General features: G+C 34.8%; 1 protein-coding gene across 2 annotated transcripts in view; it reads left to right on the forward strand.

Annotated features, from left to right (window-relative positions):
- Positions 1–19,109, forward strand: part of KCNH7 (potassium channel, voltage gated eag related subfamily H, member 7) — a 469,753-nt gene continuing 450,644 nt past the window's right edge. For both annotated transcript variants that reach the window (XM_011947085.1, XM_011947086.1), the window contains exons 1-2: positions 1–312; positions 1,992–2,222. In XM_011947085.1, the coding sequence (XP_011802475.1) occupies positions 237–312; positions 1,992–2,222 (307 nt within the window). In that variant the 5' untranslated portion in view covers positions 1–236. The remainder of the gene's footprint in view (positions 313–1,991; positions 2,223–19,109) is intronic.

The raw sequence follows: 19,109 nt of genomic DNA on the forward strand, positions 1-19,109 counted from the left end.
TCTCACCCGCGGCAGTCCGGTGCGAGGCCCCTCCGGAAGGTGAGGGGAATGGATTGGACTCCGGTGGGGAAAGCGGGTGTCTAGAAGTGGTGCTAATGGGAAGAGAATTCTGGTTTCAAAAGAGGATGCTCTGCCACAAAGAGCGGCTCGCGCGCTGGCCTGGGCTCTAGCCGAGGAGAGATCCCGGGAGAACTCCAGAGCTCCGGGGGAGCGCTCCTCGGAAGACTGGGGCCAACATGCCTGTGCGCAGGGGGCATGTGGCACCACAAAATACATTTCTGGGGACCATCATTCGGAAATTTGAAGGGCAAAGTAAGTTCATTTGTTCTCTTCTCTCGCCCTCGCTTTCTGCCTTGATAGTGCACTTGGCGTCCACCGCTTCCAAGCTGGGGAGACCGGCAACTCCAGGCTCTGTCAAGTTAAGAGGCTATGAAACCGAGCCAGGAGGTTCGAGTGGCAGCGGGAGTGTTATTCTTTTGATATTAATTTTGATTTACATTTTAGATTACGGTCTCCATTATAGGAGGCAATTTGATCCTCCTCTACCACTGCTCCATTATCTGCCTTGCTACTTAATGTCCTACTATTCTACTACCTTAAAGGGAACGTGCTAGGATAACATGGGTTTATATTTTGAGGTTGTTTTACTGTAGACTTTTTGAAAGTCGGAAGCAGAGCAGACCACACTATTCGAACAAGAGAATGTAAATGGTAGTAGCGATGTAAATGGCTATGCAAACTATATTTTACCTTGGTTAAACTGCAAGGCAGTGGTATGACACGGATACTTGCTTGCTATTAGTTTATAGAAGCTAAATGTTGTATTGAATCGATGCAAATATATCCTAAGCAGGATAATTTGGAAAAGCAGTATCTTATCTCTGCTGGTTTCCGATGCAAATGGCTCATTATTCAAAATAATATTTCTATTCTTTTATTATCCCCTTAACATTTCCATCTAGAAATTTAAAAATTGAAGTGTAATAAGTAAATCCCACAAAGACTGAATGCACAGAAATTTAATGTTCTCATGTGGACTAAATATAGGGAATACATTTTTTGCTATATAAGTATATTAATTTAAAATCCTATATTTGTTAACTTATCTTCAACCTTTTCTTAAAACTATATTAATACATTTGTATGCCATATATTTTGTGGTTATTTCAACACTGCATTTAGTGACGTGAGGATCTGGTACCTTGCGTACAAAATAAACTTGTATATCCTGCTTCACAACGTATTTGGAAATAGTAAATACAATCTGTGATATAAATTAATAAGCTCTTTGTATTAAAAATTCCTGCTACTACACAAAACATCAAGGATCTCCCAAAGTAAAAGTAAAAAGTGTTATCACGATATTCACTGAGTGTGTGTAAATATTTTTCTTTTGGAAAATATATATTATGAAAAGTTGAACCTTTGCTTTACTGAATTGCTATTAAATATGAAGTAGTTTCATTACTAAAGCTAGTTGCCTTTGTTTTTAACATGATGTGTGTGACATGCCTAAGAGAGATAGAGAGAAGCCAAAGAATAATAACTACTTTGAGAAAGTTGTATTCAAAGGGCCAAGGTTGAAATGAGAAATCTTACAACTACAGAATGTTTCACTGTTTGACTTTGAAAATATTTACATTACAATTAAATGACATTCTGAAAATATCAATGGGCAGCTGCTTGTCTGAGGGCCCACTAGGATCCCCAGCAGTTGCAGGCTTGAGAGCTAGACTATTTGGGAAATTCTATTCTTGCAATTTGAAGAGTGGTTTCTTAATACTTTCTGTTAAAATTACTTAGGATCATTAATCTCACATTTAAAGTTTGTGGGGTTTCTTGTGTTTTCTTTTTTCATAAAGTATAGGGAAATTAATAATTTGGGGAAGCACTTGCATTTCAGAGCTCTTATTATGCAACAAATTGCTTCAGTGTTACGGAGAATATTGTGGAAGCTTTTTCAAAGATGCCATGCTATCTTCTTATTACAGATAAAAAATTTATCATTGCAAATGCCAGAGTGCAGAACTGTGCCATCATTTATTGCAACGATGGGTTCTGTGAGATGACTGGCTTCTCCAGGCCAGATGTCATGCAAAAGCCATGCACCTGCGACTTTCTCCATGGACCCGAGACCAAGAGGCATGATATTGCCCAAATTGCCCAGGCATTGCTGGGGTCAGAAGAGAGGAAAGTGGAGGTCACCTACTATCACAAAAATGGTAAAATTTATCTATTTAATATTCCTTCTATTTGATCCCATTGAAAAGAAATTTTGACTGTTAAAAGTTCATATGCAAAGAAGCCCAAAATGTTCAGTTGTAGATATATGCTTTCCTTATAGTATTTTGAGATCCAACATGTATGGGTATTCTGATTAGTGATCTGGGAGAAACAATTTTTTCTTTGAATAAGGTTACTCTGGTCTCTTCAAAAGTACAGTAATATAATGTCACTCAGGTTAAAAATGCTACAAATCAGTCTTAGATGCTCCTTTCTTTAAGGAATTATAGAAAGATCAACAATTTACTGTTGCGTTGGTATGCATTTGGTAGGTGAGAAATACAGTGTTATTTGTTTGAACTTTAAAATACTCCACAAAGCAAGTTTATGTTGAAAACTATATCTAAAACTAAAACTATTACAGTTATGTCTCTTGGCTCTTTAGCTTTAGTTGATAGGCAACACCTCTTGTTTCTTTTCCTCCTTCTTATACAAGATTAAGGATGATAAATAGGTACTTATACGTTGATCCAGTTAACCTGTGTATATTCAAACAATAAAGGCTGTTTATGTAGTCAAGATTTGTCCTAAACTAAGAAATGAGGAAAAAATTATGATACTGTGGAGTTATTAGTATTGATTTTTATAACTACAGCAAAACTGGCATCTTAAACTTAAGGTCATACCTCAACTTCAAGGGCAGCACCTCCTTCTGTCAAACTTGCTATGAGAGCAATAAGAGTTAGATACAATAGTTCTCTTAAAAAACTGCACATGTAATAGATAGGCATGCCTTAAATACACAATAGATATGTAAATGAACTCACATATATGAATACCCAGATATGCCCATTTTAAGGTGTGTGTGTGTGTGTGTGTATATATATATATATATATATATTCCTGAATATCTATATATCTATATCTATAATGGTATTTGACAATTTGGGGCTTAAAGGTAAAATTACTTTTAAAACTTGAATGTTATAGTTAATTTTGTGGATATTTCATCATCATCTATTTCTTTTTATTCCACTAACAGAAATTACTGAGTCAGAGGGGTAGCTGTTCAGATTTTTAGAAAACTCTTCAGATTTTGATAAATATGCAATGTGCCATGGCCTATGTCATATAATGACTCATCATTTGGTAAACTAGACAGAAAAAAAGACAGCAGGGAAAAGATTTCACTCTTACTCTTATTTTCTTATAATTCAATGTACAATGTACAATTCTTAATTATTACATTTTCCTTAACATGAACTTCAGTGGTTACAAAACATTACTAAAAACAGGTTTGTATAACTTTGTAGTAATCTGGAATGAAAGCAATTGTATAGTTATCAAACAGATAGAAATTGGTTTTAAAGTTCTTCCCACGTTTCTCGTACTTTTCAATCAGTAGTGTTGGCATACTAGAAATAGCCTAATTGTTCTGTTGTCTTGAAAACATTTATTGGATTGAGCTCTCACTACCCAAATGTAACTCATGTCTTTCGAGTATCTGATGCCAACAATCTGGACTTTTGGAATAATTTGAATGTCTGACATTTTTTCCTATTGAATATTTATTATGATGCAAACACAGTCTATATTGTGGTAACTTCAGTGAATGTTGGTCCATCTTTGGTCATTATGTTTTCTAGACCATTTCAGGGTTTTTTCCAACTCCTAGAATTTAAGTATGACATTAATCTGGACAGTCCAAATTGCTCAGATACCAGGTATATCTTTCAGAGTGTTTTCAAGTAGAAGTTATCTATTATAGCACAAGTGGCATGATGATGTTTTGAAAGTTGTGAAATGTGGGTATGTAAAGTGATCTCAAAACACTGTAAAACGGCAACTTAATAAGAATCACAAATATGATTAATTCCTATTAAATACTGAATTTTCTGTGTTGAACATATTAGTACATTGACAAATACAAATCTTTCTATTTGAATGATTTTCTTGGTTATATGCATTAAAACTCCCTTGTTTTCAGAAAAGGACTTTTGATTTGGAGGATTGTTTAGGTATAAAAAAATTAACCTTTGGTAAAACGTTTGATTCTGTTGACTTCCTTTTCAGGTGTAAGTAACTCAGTCTTCAAGGATTTGAATATCTTTAGCATTAACTATAAAATCTACCTATTTTGCTTTGATTGATATGGAAAACACGAGATAATGGACCAGGCATTTTCTTTTTATTTAGTATTTTAAGAAAAATATTAATTTGAATGACCTTTTTAGATAGTGATGACACAGTTGTACTTGTTTGCTTTGAATGTAATAACATTGTGTTTTGGCTGCTAGTTCAGATACCTTGAATAGAATCTTCAGTGTGTCTTGGTTTTATATATATGACAACTACAAAAATAGTTAGAGCTTATGAGATACAAATTCTTGGACAGTCTCATCTCTTAGAGATAAGACTACTGCCAGCTTCTCTACATTTACAAAAGCGGGAAGGGGGAAAATCACCAATATATTTGTTGGTTTGTTTCTCAAAGTTTCCTTAATTCTTTATTATTGATGCCATTGACTTTTGAGTTTCTTGATTTCTTAACTGTATACAGTAAATGCTTCTTTTACTTATTCTTTATTTAGCATTTCACAAGAATATGAAGAGTGATGTAATAAGCCCAATGAACAAATTAACAGAAAGTTTATATAGTCTGTTTCCATTTCTTCCATTTGCTCTTACTGGAGGAGTAAAAATACGACCGAGGCATTATTTTGGAAAGCTTGTTCGCTAAAGTGGCCCAGAGGCTTTATAAGCAATTTAAACCCGTGATCTATGCAATGAGTTCACATTGATGCGGTTCATGGTGAACTGCATGATCGTCATTTTGCAACACCATTTCCTACTATGCTTCTGTATGTGATTGTGCTAGGTACAATTAAACTTGCTGTTTATCAGCATATCAATTTTTAAAAACCTAGTTATTTGCAGTAGGAATATTTGACAGCTCTTCCTTTGAGGATTCTATTTTACGGTTTAAGTCATTATTGCATAAATCATCCTTGGCAGCTGTGAAGTATTGCTTGAGGTGATAAAGCTGTAAATCTTTTGACATAAAACTCTAATTATACAAAACTATAATTATGCTATGACTTATATAAGGATGGGCATGTATTTTAATAGCATAATACATTCATTTAAAAACACCTTTCAGCAACAAAGATTAAAAAATAGCAAAGACTTCAGTTATTAACTAGTTCATAGTTTTAGATGATGCGAATGGAAAGGAAACAGAAAAAAAATAGTTTAGTTAGGCCCCACAACTAAGTTTATCCCTAATCTGGTTTGCAGTACGTCACAGAATAGAGCTAGCTAGTTTAAGTGCTAACCCCCTTCAGGCATATTTAGAAATGTGACTTTGACCTTAAATTATCAAGCAACTTTAAGCATTTGAAAAAACAAAGTATATTTCTCCAGGAGAAATAAACGTCTTTACTCAGTAAGAGAGTAGGACTTAAAATATATTATTTTTTGAAGTCGGAGCATTCTTATATTTTTGCCATTATGCTTTCATGCACACTACAGTAGCAATTTTGCTAACAAATCAGAAATATATAGTGCTACTTTTCTTATCTTCACACTGCTTTTAAATAACTGAAGAAGGATAAGGGACTGAGAGAAGTCCTTGCCTAATCCAGTCAGATATCAGTACAAAGTTTCAGAGGTAGAGTTTGATTAACTAAACTCAGAAGAGGTCTTGGTTTGACAGCATTGAATTTACTATGTCTGGAAATCATGTGGAAAGATCTTCTAGAAACAGCTCTGCTTTTGTGAATCAAGGTGAAGATGTATACTGAGTGCCTCCTCTCTCTCACATAACATACCAGGCACTATAAGAACAGTAGGAAGAGATACAAAGGAAGATACAACCTGATGTCTGCTTGCAGGACATTTGTATTACAGAGTGACTAATGTTCATTTCTATCTTCTAAATCTCAGCTGTTTGTATAAAATTATTTTGAATGGAAAAAGAGTATTTGGACTATAGGGTTGTTAATTGCATAGAGAACCTGCAAAATTTATTATTAATTGCTATTTTCCTTCTATTCCCCAAATTTAAAATAAACGTGCTTATGTGTATCTATTTTCACCATTGTCATGTATACATAATAATGTATTAAAGAAGCAATGAAGTTTAGTTAAAATTTTATTAGTACAAACAGAAATTTCACAAAATTTCATAATAGCTTTATATAAGTTATATGGCATATAAAACATTCAGCTCTCTTAATTCTTGGATTGTGTAGAAGACATACAGATGGTAGTTTTTCAGACAAGAACAAAAATATATTTTGTGTGTGTGTAATTCAAGCAATGAGAAAGATTTTCAGAGCGTATCTTGCCTAGAGTTTGCTTGGGTGTTCATTTTAACTTTCTGTTTATACATTTTTATATTCTATTCAGTAGACTACTGCAACAACAGTAATCCTAAAATTCGTTTTCCCTTATGTGCATAAATTTTATATCATCTCACCAACTTTGCATATCATCCAGAATTCAGATTTGATCAGGTGTAATTGTTGATAAAATAGGCATTCTCAAGGAATGCTCTTCTCCACAATTTGAAAACTATTTCAGTATTGTACTAAGTGAAACCAAATGCCCTAAAACTGTGGCTGAGCTCTGTTTATCAGTTACTTTTCACCATTCACCAACATCATACCTCTAAGAAATTCTGGTGCCAACAAGAAGCCATGTTGTCAGCCAGCTTGAAGGAAAACTTCTTAGTTATTTTCACACCCAAGGGGCTTGAGAACAGGTCGGTTTAGGACTGAAGGAACGGGATAAGTTTAACAGGAGAAACTTGTTTCTACTGGCTTCCAAAGGTTTCTGGTTGGTTGGTTGGTTGGTTGGTTGGTTGTTTTGGTTTTGTTGCTGTTGTTGTTTGGTATAAATAACCTCTGAATCCATTGCTGGCAATCTAGCCTGCCAGGAGAGTCCCTGGTTAGTTGAGCCACAGGGAAGTAACAGTTGGGGTATGAAGTTTTCAGGTGTCATCATTAATCTGTGATCTATACTAGAAATTTTGGTGTCATTTTCCATTTTTCTCCATCCCTCAGCTCCCTAAACCCAACTAGTCACCAAATCCTTTCAGTCTTTACATCAGAACTATCTTTCAATTCTACCTCCACTTTTCCAACCACTTCGAAGTGGTCTAATGAAAGCTTGCTGTCCTTCTGAAGTTTTCAAGTTTCTAGTTTCTCTCCTCCGATTCATCCTCTATATGCTGAGAGAGAGCTCTTCCTGAAACACGAATCACCTATGCTGATGGCTTATTAGCGCCAAGAATCACTGAAAGTAAATTTTATATATTAAAACGTGGATACAAACCATCTCATAAAATATATATTCTTATTATTCCCATTTTGTGGAAATAACACTGAGGCCCAGAGAGACTGAATAATTTGCCAAATTGCACATAACTCATGCACAGTGGAGTCTGAGCCCTTAACAACTTTGTCTTACTCCTGCTCGATGTACCTATATCAAACTTGTTTTCAGTCATTAAACCAGGGTACTGGCTGGCTTCAGAATTGAATTCACTTGGGACTTCAAGTATGGTGTTGTCTTAGTCTTTTCCTTTTGTGATAACAAAATATCTTAGAGTGGGTAACTTATAAACAATAGAGATGTATTTCTCACAGTTTTGCAGGCTGGGAAGCCCAAGATGAAGGCATCAGCAGACTCTGGGACTGGTGAAGGCTGGCTCTTTGCTTTCAAGATGGCAGTTTATTGCTGTGGCCTCACATGGCAGAATGCAGAGGGCTAAAAGGGGTAGTCAGCTCTCTTAAACCTCTTAAAGGCATTAATCCCATTCAGGAGAGTGGAGCCCGTATGACTTAATCACACCCCAAAAGTCTACACTTCTTACTACTCTCATGTTGGGGTTGAAGTTCCAACATAAATTTTTGAAGGAACACATACATCCAAACCATCATAGGTACATTTAGAAAAATCCAGTTGCATTCCCATCTCTGATAATAACTAGATGAACTCGTTGGAGTTTACCTTCTTCATGTCTCAATTTTCTTTACTGATAACAATTCGGGGAATATCATCTATGTTGTTAGGCTTATTGAGTGCGTCTCATACAATAAAGAACACAGCATTATTTCTGGCATAGTTTCCATAATGTATTCAATAAATATCAATTAGTTGAATATATTGCCACTTTCGTCTCTCCCACAAATCTTATGATCTAGTCATTCTTCATTGCTCAGAGTTTCTTTAAAAAGTAATATATTTTTCTTCTACTAAGACTCTGTTTAACCTTTAGAAGTTTTTCTTTACCTATAATGAATACTTATACTTCAAAGACTTTCTAAATGGATTGCCCTTCCCTCAGCTTCTTACCCTAAAGAAGCCATCATTCTTCTTTCAAAGACAGATCAAAAGACTTCTCTGTGAAGTCCTTCCTGATGTTCCCACTATTTGCACCCTGTCTCCTCATAGCACTTGGTTCTAGACTCCAGGGTAGCTTCTGAAGTGTGCTCCTTGTTATTACATATTATTGTAGTCAATTTAGTCTATTTTTAGTTTATTCAGAGAAAATACCAAGTCTTATTAATTTCTGTGTCCAGGATATATGGAAGGGTAACTAGTATAAAGTGAGTGCACTGTTAGTATTCACTTAAAGAATGAAGAGAAGATGAAAAATGGTACCATACAGTTAGAAAAAAAAAAAAACAGATTAAGTTAATAAGATCTGGAGGAAAGTGTGTTATAGGAAAAGTGTAATGCTTTGATTTTTTTTCATTTTCTTAAGAATACTTCCAAAATATTAAAAACAATTTTTACCTTAATTGTATTAATGGCCATATGTTTTGTTTAGTAATCTAAGATATTAAATCATCCTCATAGCCTGAAACTATATGAATATGAATAGCTAGAAAAATATTTAGTGAACAGTTATAATCTATTCACCATAAACTATTAACCTATTATCTAAGTGTCAATCACTTGCTACCCCACCAATGACTTACTAGGGTCTCCAACAATCTGTAATAGCCCAAACCAGAGTTTTCTTCTGTTCTTTTCTAACTTGATTTCCTTGCTGTGGTTGACACAATTATATAACTAACTGAGTATGTTACACACTCTATTGGCATTTTATGTCTAGTGCAACTATTTATCTCCCCATGTTTTCTTGAAAATTCTTAATCAGAAATGAAGCTTAATTTCAGCATTATACAATAATGGCAATGTAAAATGTAAAATGATAAAGTTAGGTTATTAATAATTAATTATTATAATTGCCAAATGAATATTTTATCTCTCTTTACTGTGCTGTCTGCATTTAGCAATAGTACTGAACTACCAAGAAGCAATAGAGTCAGGTAGCTATAAGGCACTAATTATAGTAGTGAGAAAATACGTCTTATTATTGAACAATTAAGAAAGTTAATGGGTTATGAGAAAATAGAATTCCAGGTTCTCATGGCTGTGACTGAATATTCCATAATCTCTGCCTCATCCTCCTTTAATTTACATTAAATATCTAATTAAGAAAAGCAAAGGGCTCTTTCCATGATAGCTTGAATCATGGCTGAAGCGTCTTCTATGACTTTTCCCAAGTTAAAGTAGGCCTGCTTGTGTGCAAACTTGTCCTTTTCATGATTCCCACTGTTTTGTAGAATGTCTCACACTACTTTTTACTCAGAAAATGGGTAAAAACAGCTGTGGCTGGTGCTCAGTGGGCAGAAATTCAAGGGAGGAGTGAGAGAGGACTGTGGGTACATTTCTGCCTTTAGTTGGCTCATTTTGTAAAATGATTTCAAACTAGACTGTGCCGGGTGGGACATGTGAGGTTCCCTGAGCCACATGGCTTTTGCTTACCTGCGCTTTCTTTCCAGATGAGTCAGAATACAGTGTAACAGCAAGCGGACTCTCACCACTTTTCTTGTTTCCTTTTTCTGTTTTCTTGTTTCCTTTTTCTGTTTTTATTTTGTTCCTTTCCTTTTTTTTTTTGAGATCTTTAGGAGTGTTTTTATTTATCATTCTTTCTTAATTTTGATAGGACATTAATTGTTCTGCATTTCTGGAAATATTTGTTTTGAGAAAAATGTAATAACTGCATGAATTCAAGATAGCTTAAAATGTCTGTTGCCCATCATATAGATTATTGTCCTGTAGCCTCAAAACACTCTTCTTACTTATATTCAGTGAAGTCTGTATCAATGACTTAAGATGATGGGCATGATGACAAAAATTAAAATACAAATTAGTGGTGGTTTTATAACAAGTAACAAAGAAAAAGTAATAAAAATCCATTTGTGCTAAAAAAGATTACATGTTGTAACACAATCTTAAGGCATTTGCATATACTAATTCAGATTATATCAATTGGACAAAATCAATGTTAGAGCTATGCAAGGTTGCATGGTGTGTGAATACTTTTTAATGAAGTTTCTGTTTACCTCTTTTAGCTAAATCCATTAAAATTTCTTCTTGGTTTGCTTAAAAGTTTATGTACACCATCTGTTTTATTTAATAATGATATTAATCATTTGATCTTTAGCTGTACCTTTATTCAAGGGGTTTACATGCAACAGATGTGCTCTTCAGATTTTAATTTCTGTGGTTGCATGCAATGGACACCAGCCGTCTACTCAGTATAGATCTTCTCCCAAAGGTCTAACATTGAGTTCCAACTCAGTGACTGGTTCTTCATACAAATTGCTTTAATTTAACTGTTTTGGGAGCAGATATTATCCCATTTTACAGATAAGTTAAACTGAGGTTCAGAGAAGTTAAGTACTAACCATCACAGAGCAATGTGGAAGTGTGGTTTATGATTTACATTTATCTATGCTTGCAAACTCTACCACATTGCCTCCAAATGATATACCTCTTAAACCTCAACCTACTCTATTCTGTATTTCCTAGTTCCAGTTCTTAACCATAGAGTCTATCGATTATCCAAGTTTTAAATCTGATTAACTTAATTCACATCAAAGAGTGAATAAAGCAAGGCATTTTGCATTTTTAACAGAACTTTATTAATAAAAATGAATCTCTATCAGGCAGAGTGTTAGATTTTAGTAGAATGAGGATAGCTAGTATATGCTTATAATCTACATCATTTAAATGGTATTCTTTTTTGATCTTACAATGTCTCAGTTTTGGACTATATATTGTATGACTGACTTAGATTTTGGGGGCATTTTTGGTTAAGGTCCCCTCAGTTACTATATGTCTAGTCTTCATCCACAAAATCAGGAAGAAATTTCATAAGAGTATTATCATTCAGTAGCAGGGCCATACATGGTGTCCTTTTCCCCTCTCCTTCCCACAAGAAAGTTTTATTTCCTGGCAAGATTACGTGATGTAACAAAATTCACCACTAGTATTTTAAAGGGAACGCATAAATATACTGTGTGGAGACCGTCTGATTTATTTAAAACGCCTCCAATTTTCTACATCTTGAGCCAAATGTCAGACTCACTTCCTGTTACACAGCCCACTAACTCGTTTCCCTGAGCTCTTCCTAAAGGCCATCATCCTCAGGACTCCTCCCTTTGACCACTGGGTTTCCTCTTCCTGAGATAGCCTTAATGTCCCCTCCCTGCACCCTTCATCAACTCTCCTCCACTTTTAAGCAAATTCTGTATGACTTCAATCTCTACTCATTTCTTTTTTTTTTTTGAGACAGAGTCTCGCTCTGTCGCCCAGGCTGGAGTGCAGTGGCCGGATCTCAGCTCACTGCAAGCTCCACCTCCCAGGTTTACGCCATTCTCCTGCCTCAGCCTCCCGAGTAGCTGGGACTACAGGCGCCCGCCACCTCGCCCGGCTAGTTTTTGTATTTTTAGTAGAGACGGGGTTTCACCGTGTTAGCCAGGATGGTCTCGATCTCCTGACCTCGTGATCCGCCCGTCTCGGCCTCCCAAAGTGCTGGGATTACAGGCTTGAGCCACCGCGCCCGGCCATCTCTGCTCATTTCTAAGGTCTCTAAGTCCCTCACGCAGCCTTCTCCACATTTCTCACATATTTTCCTTTCCTCTATTGGAAAATTTATGAAATTGTGTTGTATTAATTTGTTTCTATTTCTGTCTTTCCAACTCTATGTTGAATATTTTGAAGGGACTTATTAAGGCAGTTATTAAGAAGTAGAAGAAATGGTGGGAGAGCAAAGAACAGACTTACGAGAACCCAGCAATACACCCATTTACAGATAAATATGTGTGAAAGGTGTCAGAGTCTGGAAAGATATCATTCATTCATTCATTCACCATCTTGTGCTGGTCATTTTGCTGCTATGAGAATGGTGAAAATCAATAACTTACATTGTTTATTAACTGAGAAATTAATTATTAACTTGCTGCCATATGGTTTATATATTATAAAGCAGTTTATTCTAATACTTAATAACCTGTAACTCATTATAAAAATACATAACAAATAACTCTTCTTAGTTTGCCTAGGGAAAAGGTGAATGGTCAGAAGAGTTCAGATAGATCCCTGATGCCAACACAGTTGACTGATTCTGATGGAACATCCACAAGATCAATAAAAGGGAGAATATCTCTACATGTTCTCATAATAATACATGCACGTTTACAAACCATCCCAGCCCTCCCTGGATCTCCTCAGTTAAATACACAAAATACTTATACAACCTTGCAATTATACTGATGTATTTTTCTGCTATTTTTCTCCACACATTGGACGCCGCTTCATACTTACACTGGTCTCACAACACATTTCATTCTTTTTTCCAAACCTTGGGTCATGGGTTGAGATTGTAAGGCCTGTATGATATCAAAAGACACTTCATCAGTCACATCCTGATACAGGATTTTGCCACTTCAACAAGGACTTGTATCTCTACTCGCTCTCTGTCTCTGTCAAAGTGATTTAACTTCACTGTTGAAAAATTAGAAAATACAGAGAGAAAATAGAAAAAAAGCCCCATAATCTTAAGACTAAGAGATACCCACTGTTACAATGATGGCATGTAGTGCAGCTATAATTTTTCTACACAAATACACACATGTGAGCATTCATGCATGTTTTTAGCAAGACCAGGACAGCACTACATATATCACAGTTTGTGGCTTGTTATCCTCACTGAGAAATTTCTGCTGAACATGATTATGTTTTTTTAATGATTACATAAAGTTTATACACAGACCATAATTGTTTTAATATCCACAGAATATTACCAATAATTACTTAATAATTGAGCACTTGACTATTTCTAACTTTTTACTATTGTACAAATGTACCAAAAGTCTGTTCAATCATCTTGACCACCTGTAATTTTTTTCCTTACTAAATACTCCTAGAAGTATAATTACTACATAACGGTATACCTATCCTAAAACTTTTGATACTTCTTGTCAAACTATAACTCCAAAAAGGAATGTATTTAACTGCACATTTTATGTGTCTAATAAAACTTGGCATTCTTTTTAATTTTTGTTGATCCAGTAGAAAGAGTACCTTATTGTCTGATCACTAAATGTAATCCAGTTCAATTTCTGTTGAAATTTGTTGAATTTTGCAATTCAATTTTTATTGAAAAACACATGTAGAAAATATTTGAGGCAATTTATTTTCCTATTAAAAAACATGCTAAGTATTTTTAAACCTAGGAGCAATGAGGATATCTTGAATAGCTGAGTATCCTCGCTGGATGCCCCCACTTCACACCAGCTTCACTCTTTTAAAAACTGTTCTTCACATTCACATTTTCATTTCAGTAATTTGCTAGCATTTTTCCAAGCCTTAGACTCAGAAACTGATACCAAGTCTTCACTATTTAAATAATTTGCTATTTAAAAGTTCAAACATTCCTTGAACTTTTTCTCCTTTCTATGTGGAATAAGTTGGATTTTAAGTTATTTTCAGTATTTCTTATATATTGCAATATTTCTTATTTATTATCTAAATATACTATGATGAAAATTATAACTAATGAAAGAGCTTTTCTTCAATGGTCTTATTTGAATATATGTATATATATTATATATTCAGATTAAAATATGCTAAATATATATATATAGTTTTGCTGAGATGCAAAGTGATGGCCAGGAAAGTTAGCAAAGTCATAATAAATAAACATTCTTCTAGGATATCATGTAACAGAAGTGAAATGCACTTATGAAATGCCACTTTTACTGACATGAAATGCTCAAAATTACATATGATATGTGAGGAAAGATATAAGCAACAGAATTATAACACAGTATTAGATAAACTGCTAAATTTATTCCAATATAATAGTATTGAAACAAATGCAGGGAAAGATTATTCTCTTCCTAGGCTGCCTTACTTAACCAAGACATGCAGAGCTCTGGTAATCTGATCTTTCTAGCTGTGACTCATTGTCAGGTCTTCCCTCCAGGTGTTCTTTATAATGAATGTCACTTAACCAAGGCTCAGTAGGATTTATGGATTCCCAGATTGCTCTTCTCAGAATTTGCCCCCCAATGAAGGACTACACAAAAATGCCATTAATGATGCACAACCTCAACTGTCCTATTAGCTGGCATCTATTCATTCTAAAATTGCAGAACTTGTTTCTTTGCAGGTCATGTTTCCAGAGTAAGCAGAAGGTGTCCTAGTAAAATGTCATACCCAGCAACATTGTTTATTTTAAATATATTCACTGTGTATAGTGTGAGTTACACAACATTTTGTCTTAATTACTGGCTCCCTCAGTAATTTCAATGATGAATTTTCCTCTGAAGAATACTTCATCTCAAAGAGTTAATACTTTTTGTTATTAATCTTAACTTTTTGAAAATATGAAGAATCCTGATTACAGCTTTACATCTTTACCATGTAAGATTTTATAATATCATTCTTGATTTTTCTTCAATATTAGAAAAAAGTAGAAATAAAATATAGAAAAGAAATACTATATTTTTCTACGATATAGAAAATAAAACTAAATGTTGGCAGAGCTAATGCTCTGCTACAGAAATGAAAATTAATTTTGAGTGTAAAAGAATAGAGAAAAGTATTTTCATGGGTACTTCTTATATGGCAATTAAAAAATAACTGGTAACATTTAAATTTTCTTTTCCAGAAGATAATTAGAGATTTTAGACTATTGGCATTTAAAAATCGATAAATTTAAAATATAAAATATAAAGAATGAAGATGAAGCCTGCTCTTTTAACCACTATAGTTGCATGGTGAAATTCCTGGAAAAGACAAAAGAAATCTCAGGCATTGAATTTTCATTCCAGCAAAAGTTAAGTATGCTAACTTCTGTTAAAGATTCCAAAAAACGTGGACTAAAAAAGACCAGAGACTTTTTCTAAAAAAAAAAGACTTTATTATACTATGAAGTGTAATAAAGACTATGTTATAATATAACCAGACAGAGCTTTCTTGCCACTACCCTCGTTGTTCTAGAAATGGAATAATCAACCCCACCCCCATTACCACACCAACTTTAACTATAACTCAAGGCAAAAATCAGATCCTGGAATTTTTTTATTGTTGTTGATTTTAGTTTCTTTATTTACATTCATGCACACTAGTATCTTGCTAATTATTTCAAGGATTGGGCTAAATCATTCTGTGGAAACATGAAATTCTATAATTGGAGATAAATAATAGAGTGTGGTTTGAACATTTTAAATAATATTACTAATAAGTATCATTGAGCACTTACAATGTGACTATACTCTTCTAAAATCTTTTTTTTTCAATTTTTAGCATATCCTAAGACATATTTTATTGTTCTCGTTTTACAAATTGAAAAGATGAAGTTCAATAACTTCCTCAGCACTGCACAAGTAGTACATAGCAGCTACCATCCGAGTGCAGACTGTCTTCTTTTAGAGCCTGTGTGCTCAGCGTTCTACTGTACCACCTCACACATCTCCTGTTCAGGTAGATACAATGACACACTCAGTACACACATATGTGGAGTCACATCTCCCCTTTATGCAAAGTGTGAAATGTTTCTGGATTTTAGGCATTTAAATGTTTTAATTTTGGAGGCTTGTAATCTTCTTCCCTTAAATGCAATTAAACATCTGCCTCCAGCTGTACAAGAGTATGAGCTTGTGCCTTTGACACCTCAATCCTATTCTCCTTTAGAAGCAACAGGTATTATAATCCCTGTGTTTTCCATGCACTGTAAGGTTTAAAAACCATTGCTATTTGATGATCTGATTACATATGGCTTCTGGAGGTTTTAGAAATAACTTAAATTCACCTCTGTTTCCCACAATTCCTTGCACAGAGTAGCTGCTCAATAAATAGTATCTTTAAATAATTGAATGAATTGAAACATTAGACACATTCTCTTAACTAAGCTTCCATTTGATCTATTAGTTACTTCTTTGATAAAGTGAAAGTAGTTCCTTACCTGTTTGAAAGGCATGATAAGGAGGGAGCATAGTCTACTGTTTCAAATTGTGAACACTGGAGTCACGTTGCCTAGGTCCAGATGTGGAACACACACATTGTGTGATATGTTACGTTTCTGCCCTGTCCTCGCTTTCTTCATCAGTGGAATGGGAAATATGATTATAACAACTTATCTTATACAGCTTTGTGAGAACTAATTGTGTTTACATTTGTAAAAGCACTTAAAACAGCTCCAGGTACCTGGTAAATGCAATAGAAGTGCTAAATAAAATAATTTAAAAATGTGATAATGAATTGGGTTTAAAATGCATATTAAGTTGATATGCCTATTGAGTGTCATGCTCAAAATGAAATTTGCACCCACATCTGTGGCTGAGTAAAATAATGTAAAACAAATTTTGACATCATAGGTCAAAGAAGAAATTAGCAGCAGTTTTTGAAAATTTAAAATGTGAAATTTTAGGGGCTTTATTGTGGAGATTATGGCCTCAATCAAATTCTGGACAATTTAATTTGTTTTTAATTTTGAACACTGAAACTCACTTTAGGTGTGGCTATATTGAAAATATCAGCAGTTGGGACAACTTGGACTCACAGTTTCTCTGTGTACAGCTGTCTTTCCACTATATTACAACAATTTTAGTAATGGTATTCCAGAAACCACTGTGTCTGAAAGCAAAATTTCCTCAATTCACACAGTGAGGTGTAAACTCAGACCAACCCTCCGCTCCCCAGGATTTGCTGAGAACCAAGATAAATTTTATTGAAAGTAAAGATGTAAAAATAATCATAAACCTATCTTTTGAAAAAAATATGTAGATGTAAATGTCCAAATATAAGCACCACAGTTAAGGTGATCATATGATTTATTATCCAAAGAAGATTCTTTTTAATGTGAAAGAGGAAAGTTTTCACAAATTGTACCAAGAGGCTAGGAAAAATCCATGACCGTTCCAGGCAAACTGGATGTGTAGACACCGAATACAAACTATATCTGACATTTTTCAAAATGTATGCCATTCTACAGTACAGAGTTTTCATGAACATTTTTTAGGCTTTCCAAACCAGTGAGTTTAAAAATGTAGCCACTCATTCTTGTGATGCCTAAAATGTTTACTGTGTAGACAAAGACATTATCTTGCAATCTGGAGAAACAGAATTCCTCTAAAGAATAAATGGCACCTTCTGACCTCTTTCAAATAAGACTGTCAACCAATCCCTCTGTAAATTCCATGTTGAAGGTTCTTAGTAAAGAGAATTAACCTTAACCATTTTGTGAACCATAGTAAGTCCTGAGCACAGCAATGGACTAAAGGTAAAAAGATTGAGTTCACTGTTGAATAGGAACAGTCCGTTACAGGATATCTTTGACTTTGTAAAGGATGTTTATCTTGGAATCTGTTAAAGTGTGGGTGTGGATAGGGTATGTGTAGAGCCATTTTTTTCTTTCTGGGCTCTCCATTAGGCCTTAGTCATATGTGTTAGTCTATTTGTAATCCAGTGATAAAATTAGCCTTGTATTGCGTGTAACCTTTGTTGTCTAAAAGATGTTTATTAAGTAGGAGGGATACCCCTGAAAAAGCTGGGGCTGCTAGCATTAAAGCAGCAAGTTATTAACATTCTAATAAAAACAATAAAGAATAATGAATTAATTCAGATTTGTAATACAAAGTAAATTCATTAGTTCTAATGAGTTTAAGTAGAAAATGATGTCTTCAAATTTCTTTTTTTGTTTTTTTTGAGACGGAGTCTCGCTCTGTCGCCCGGGCTGGAGTGCAGTGGCTAGATCTCAGCTCACTGCAAGCTCCGCCTCCTGGGTTTACGCCATTCTCCTGCCTCAGCCTCCCGAGTAGCTGGGACAACAGACGCCCGCCACCTCGCCCGGCTAGTTTTTTGTATTTTTTAGTGGAGACGGGGTTTCACCGTGTTAGCCAGGATGGTCTCGATCTCCTGACCTCGTGATCCGCCCGTCTCGGCCTCCCAAAGTGCTGGGATTACAGGCTTGAGCCACCGCGCCCGGCTGATGTCTTCAAATTTCAAGAGAAAAGTGCAAATATCAAAAAATCAAAATTAAGGAATAAGAAATTATTTCTCAGAGGAAAGTGATGTAGCTGGTATACTCATATTCGTATTTTTGCAGATCTAATACAAACATAAGGGAAATTATCTTTGTGAAAATTGAGTTTGTAAACAAATTTAGCTTTTGCAGAGTTACAATCCAAGAGAAAGAAGGAAAGAAAGAAAGAAAGAAAAAGAAAGAAAGAAACCAAGCAAGCAAGCAAGCAAGCAAACACGAGTTAGCCACTATAAATCTTCTCCCTTCCCTTCCCTTGCAGATTCAACTAACTTTTTCTTTTAAATTACCCCTGAATGTTGAGGTCATTGTATGTGATGAAATAGTACCAGGAAGATGCAGGCAAAGTCAATGGAGGTATAAGGAATTATACCTTCCACACCCAATTGCCTATTTTCCTGTTGACTTATGGTGTCCCTTTCACTTTGTATTTGCTCAGTAAAAGTTTGTGGAATAGGCCAGGCGTGGTGGCTCA

This window comes from Colobus angolensis, unplaced genomic scaffold (genome assembly GCF_000951035.1).
Source record: "Colobus angolensis palliatus isolate OR3802 unplaced genomic scaffold, Cang.pa_1.0 Scaffold259, whole genome shotgun sequence".
NCBI lineage: Eukaryota > Metazoa > Chordata > Mammalia > Primates > Cercopithecidae > Colobus > Colobus angolensis.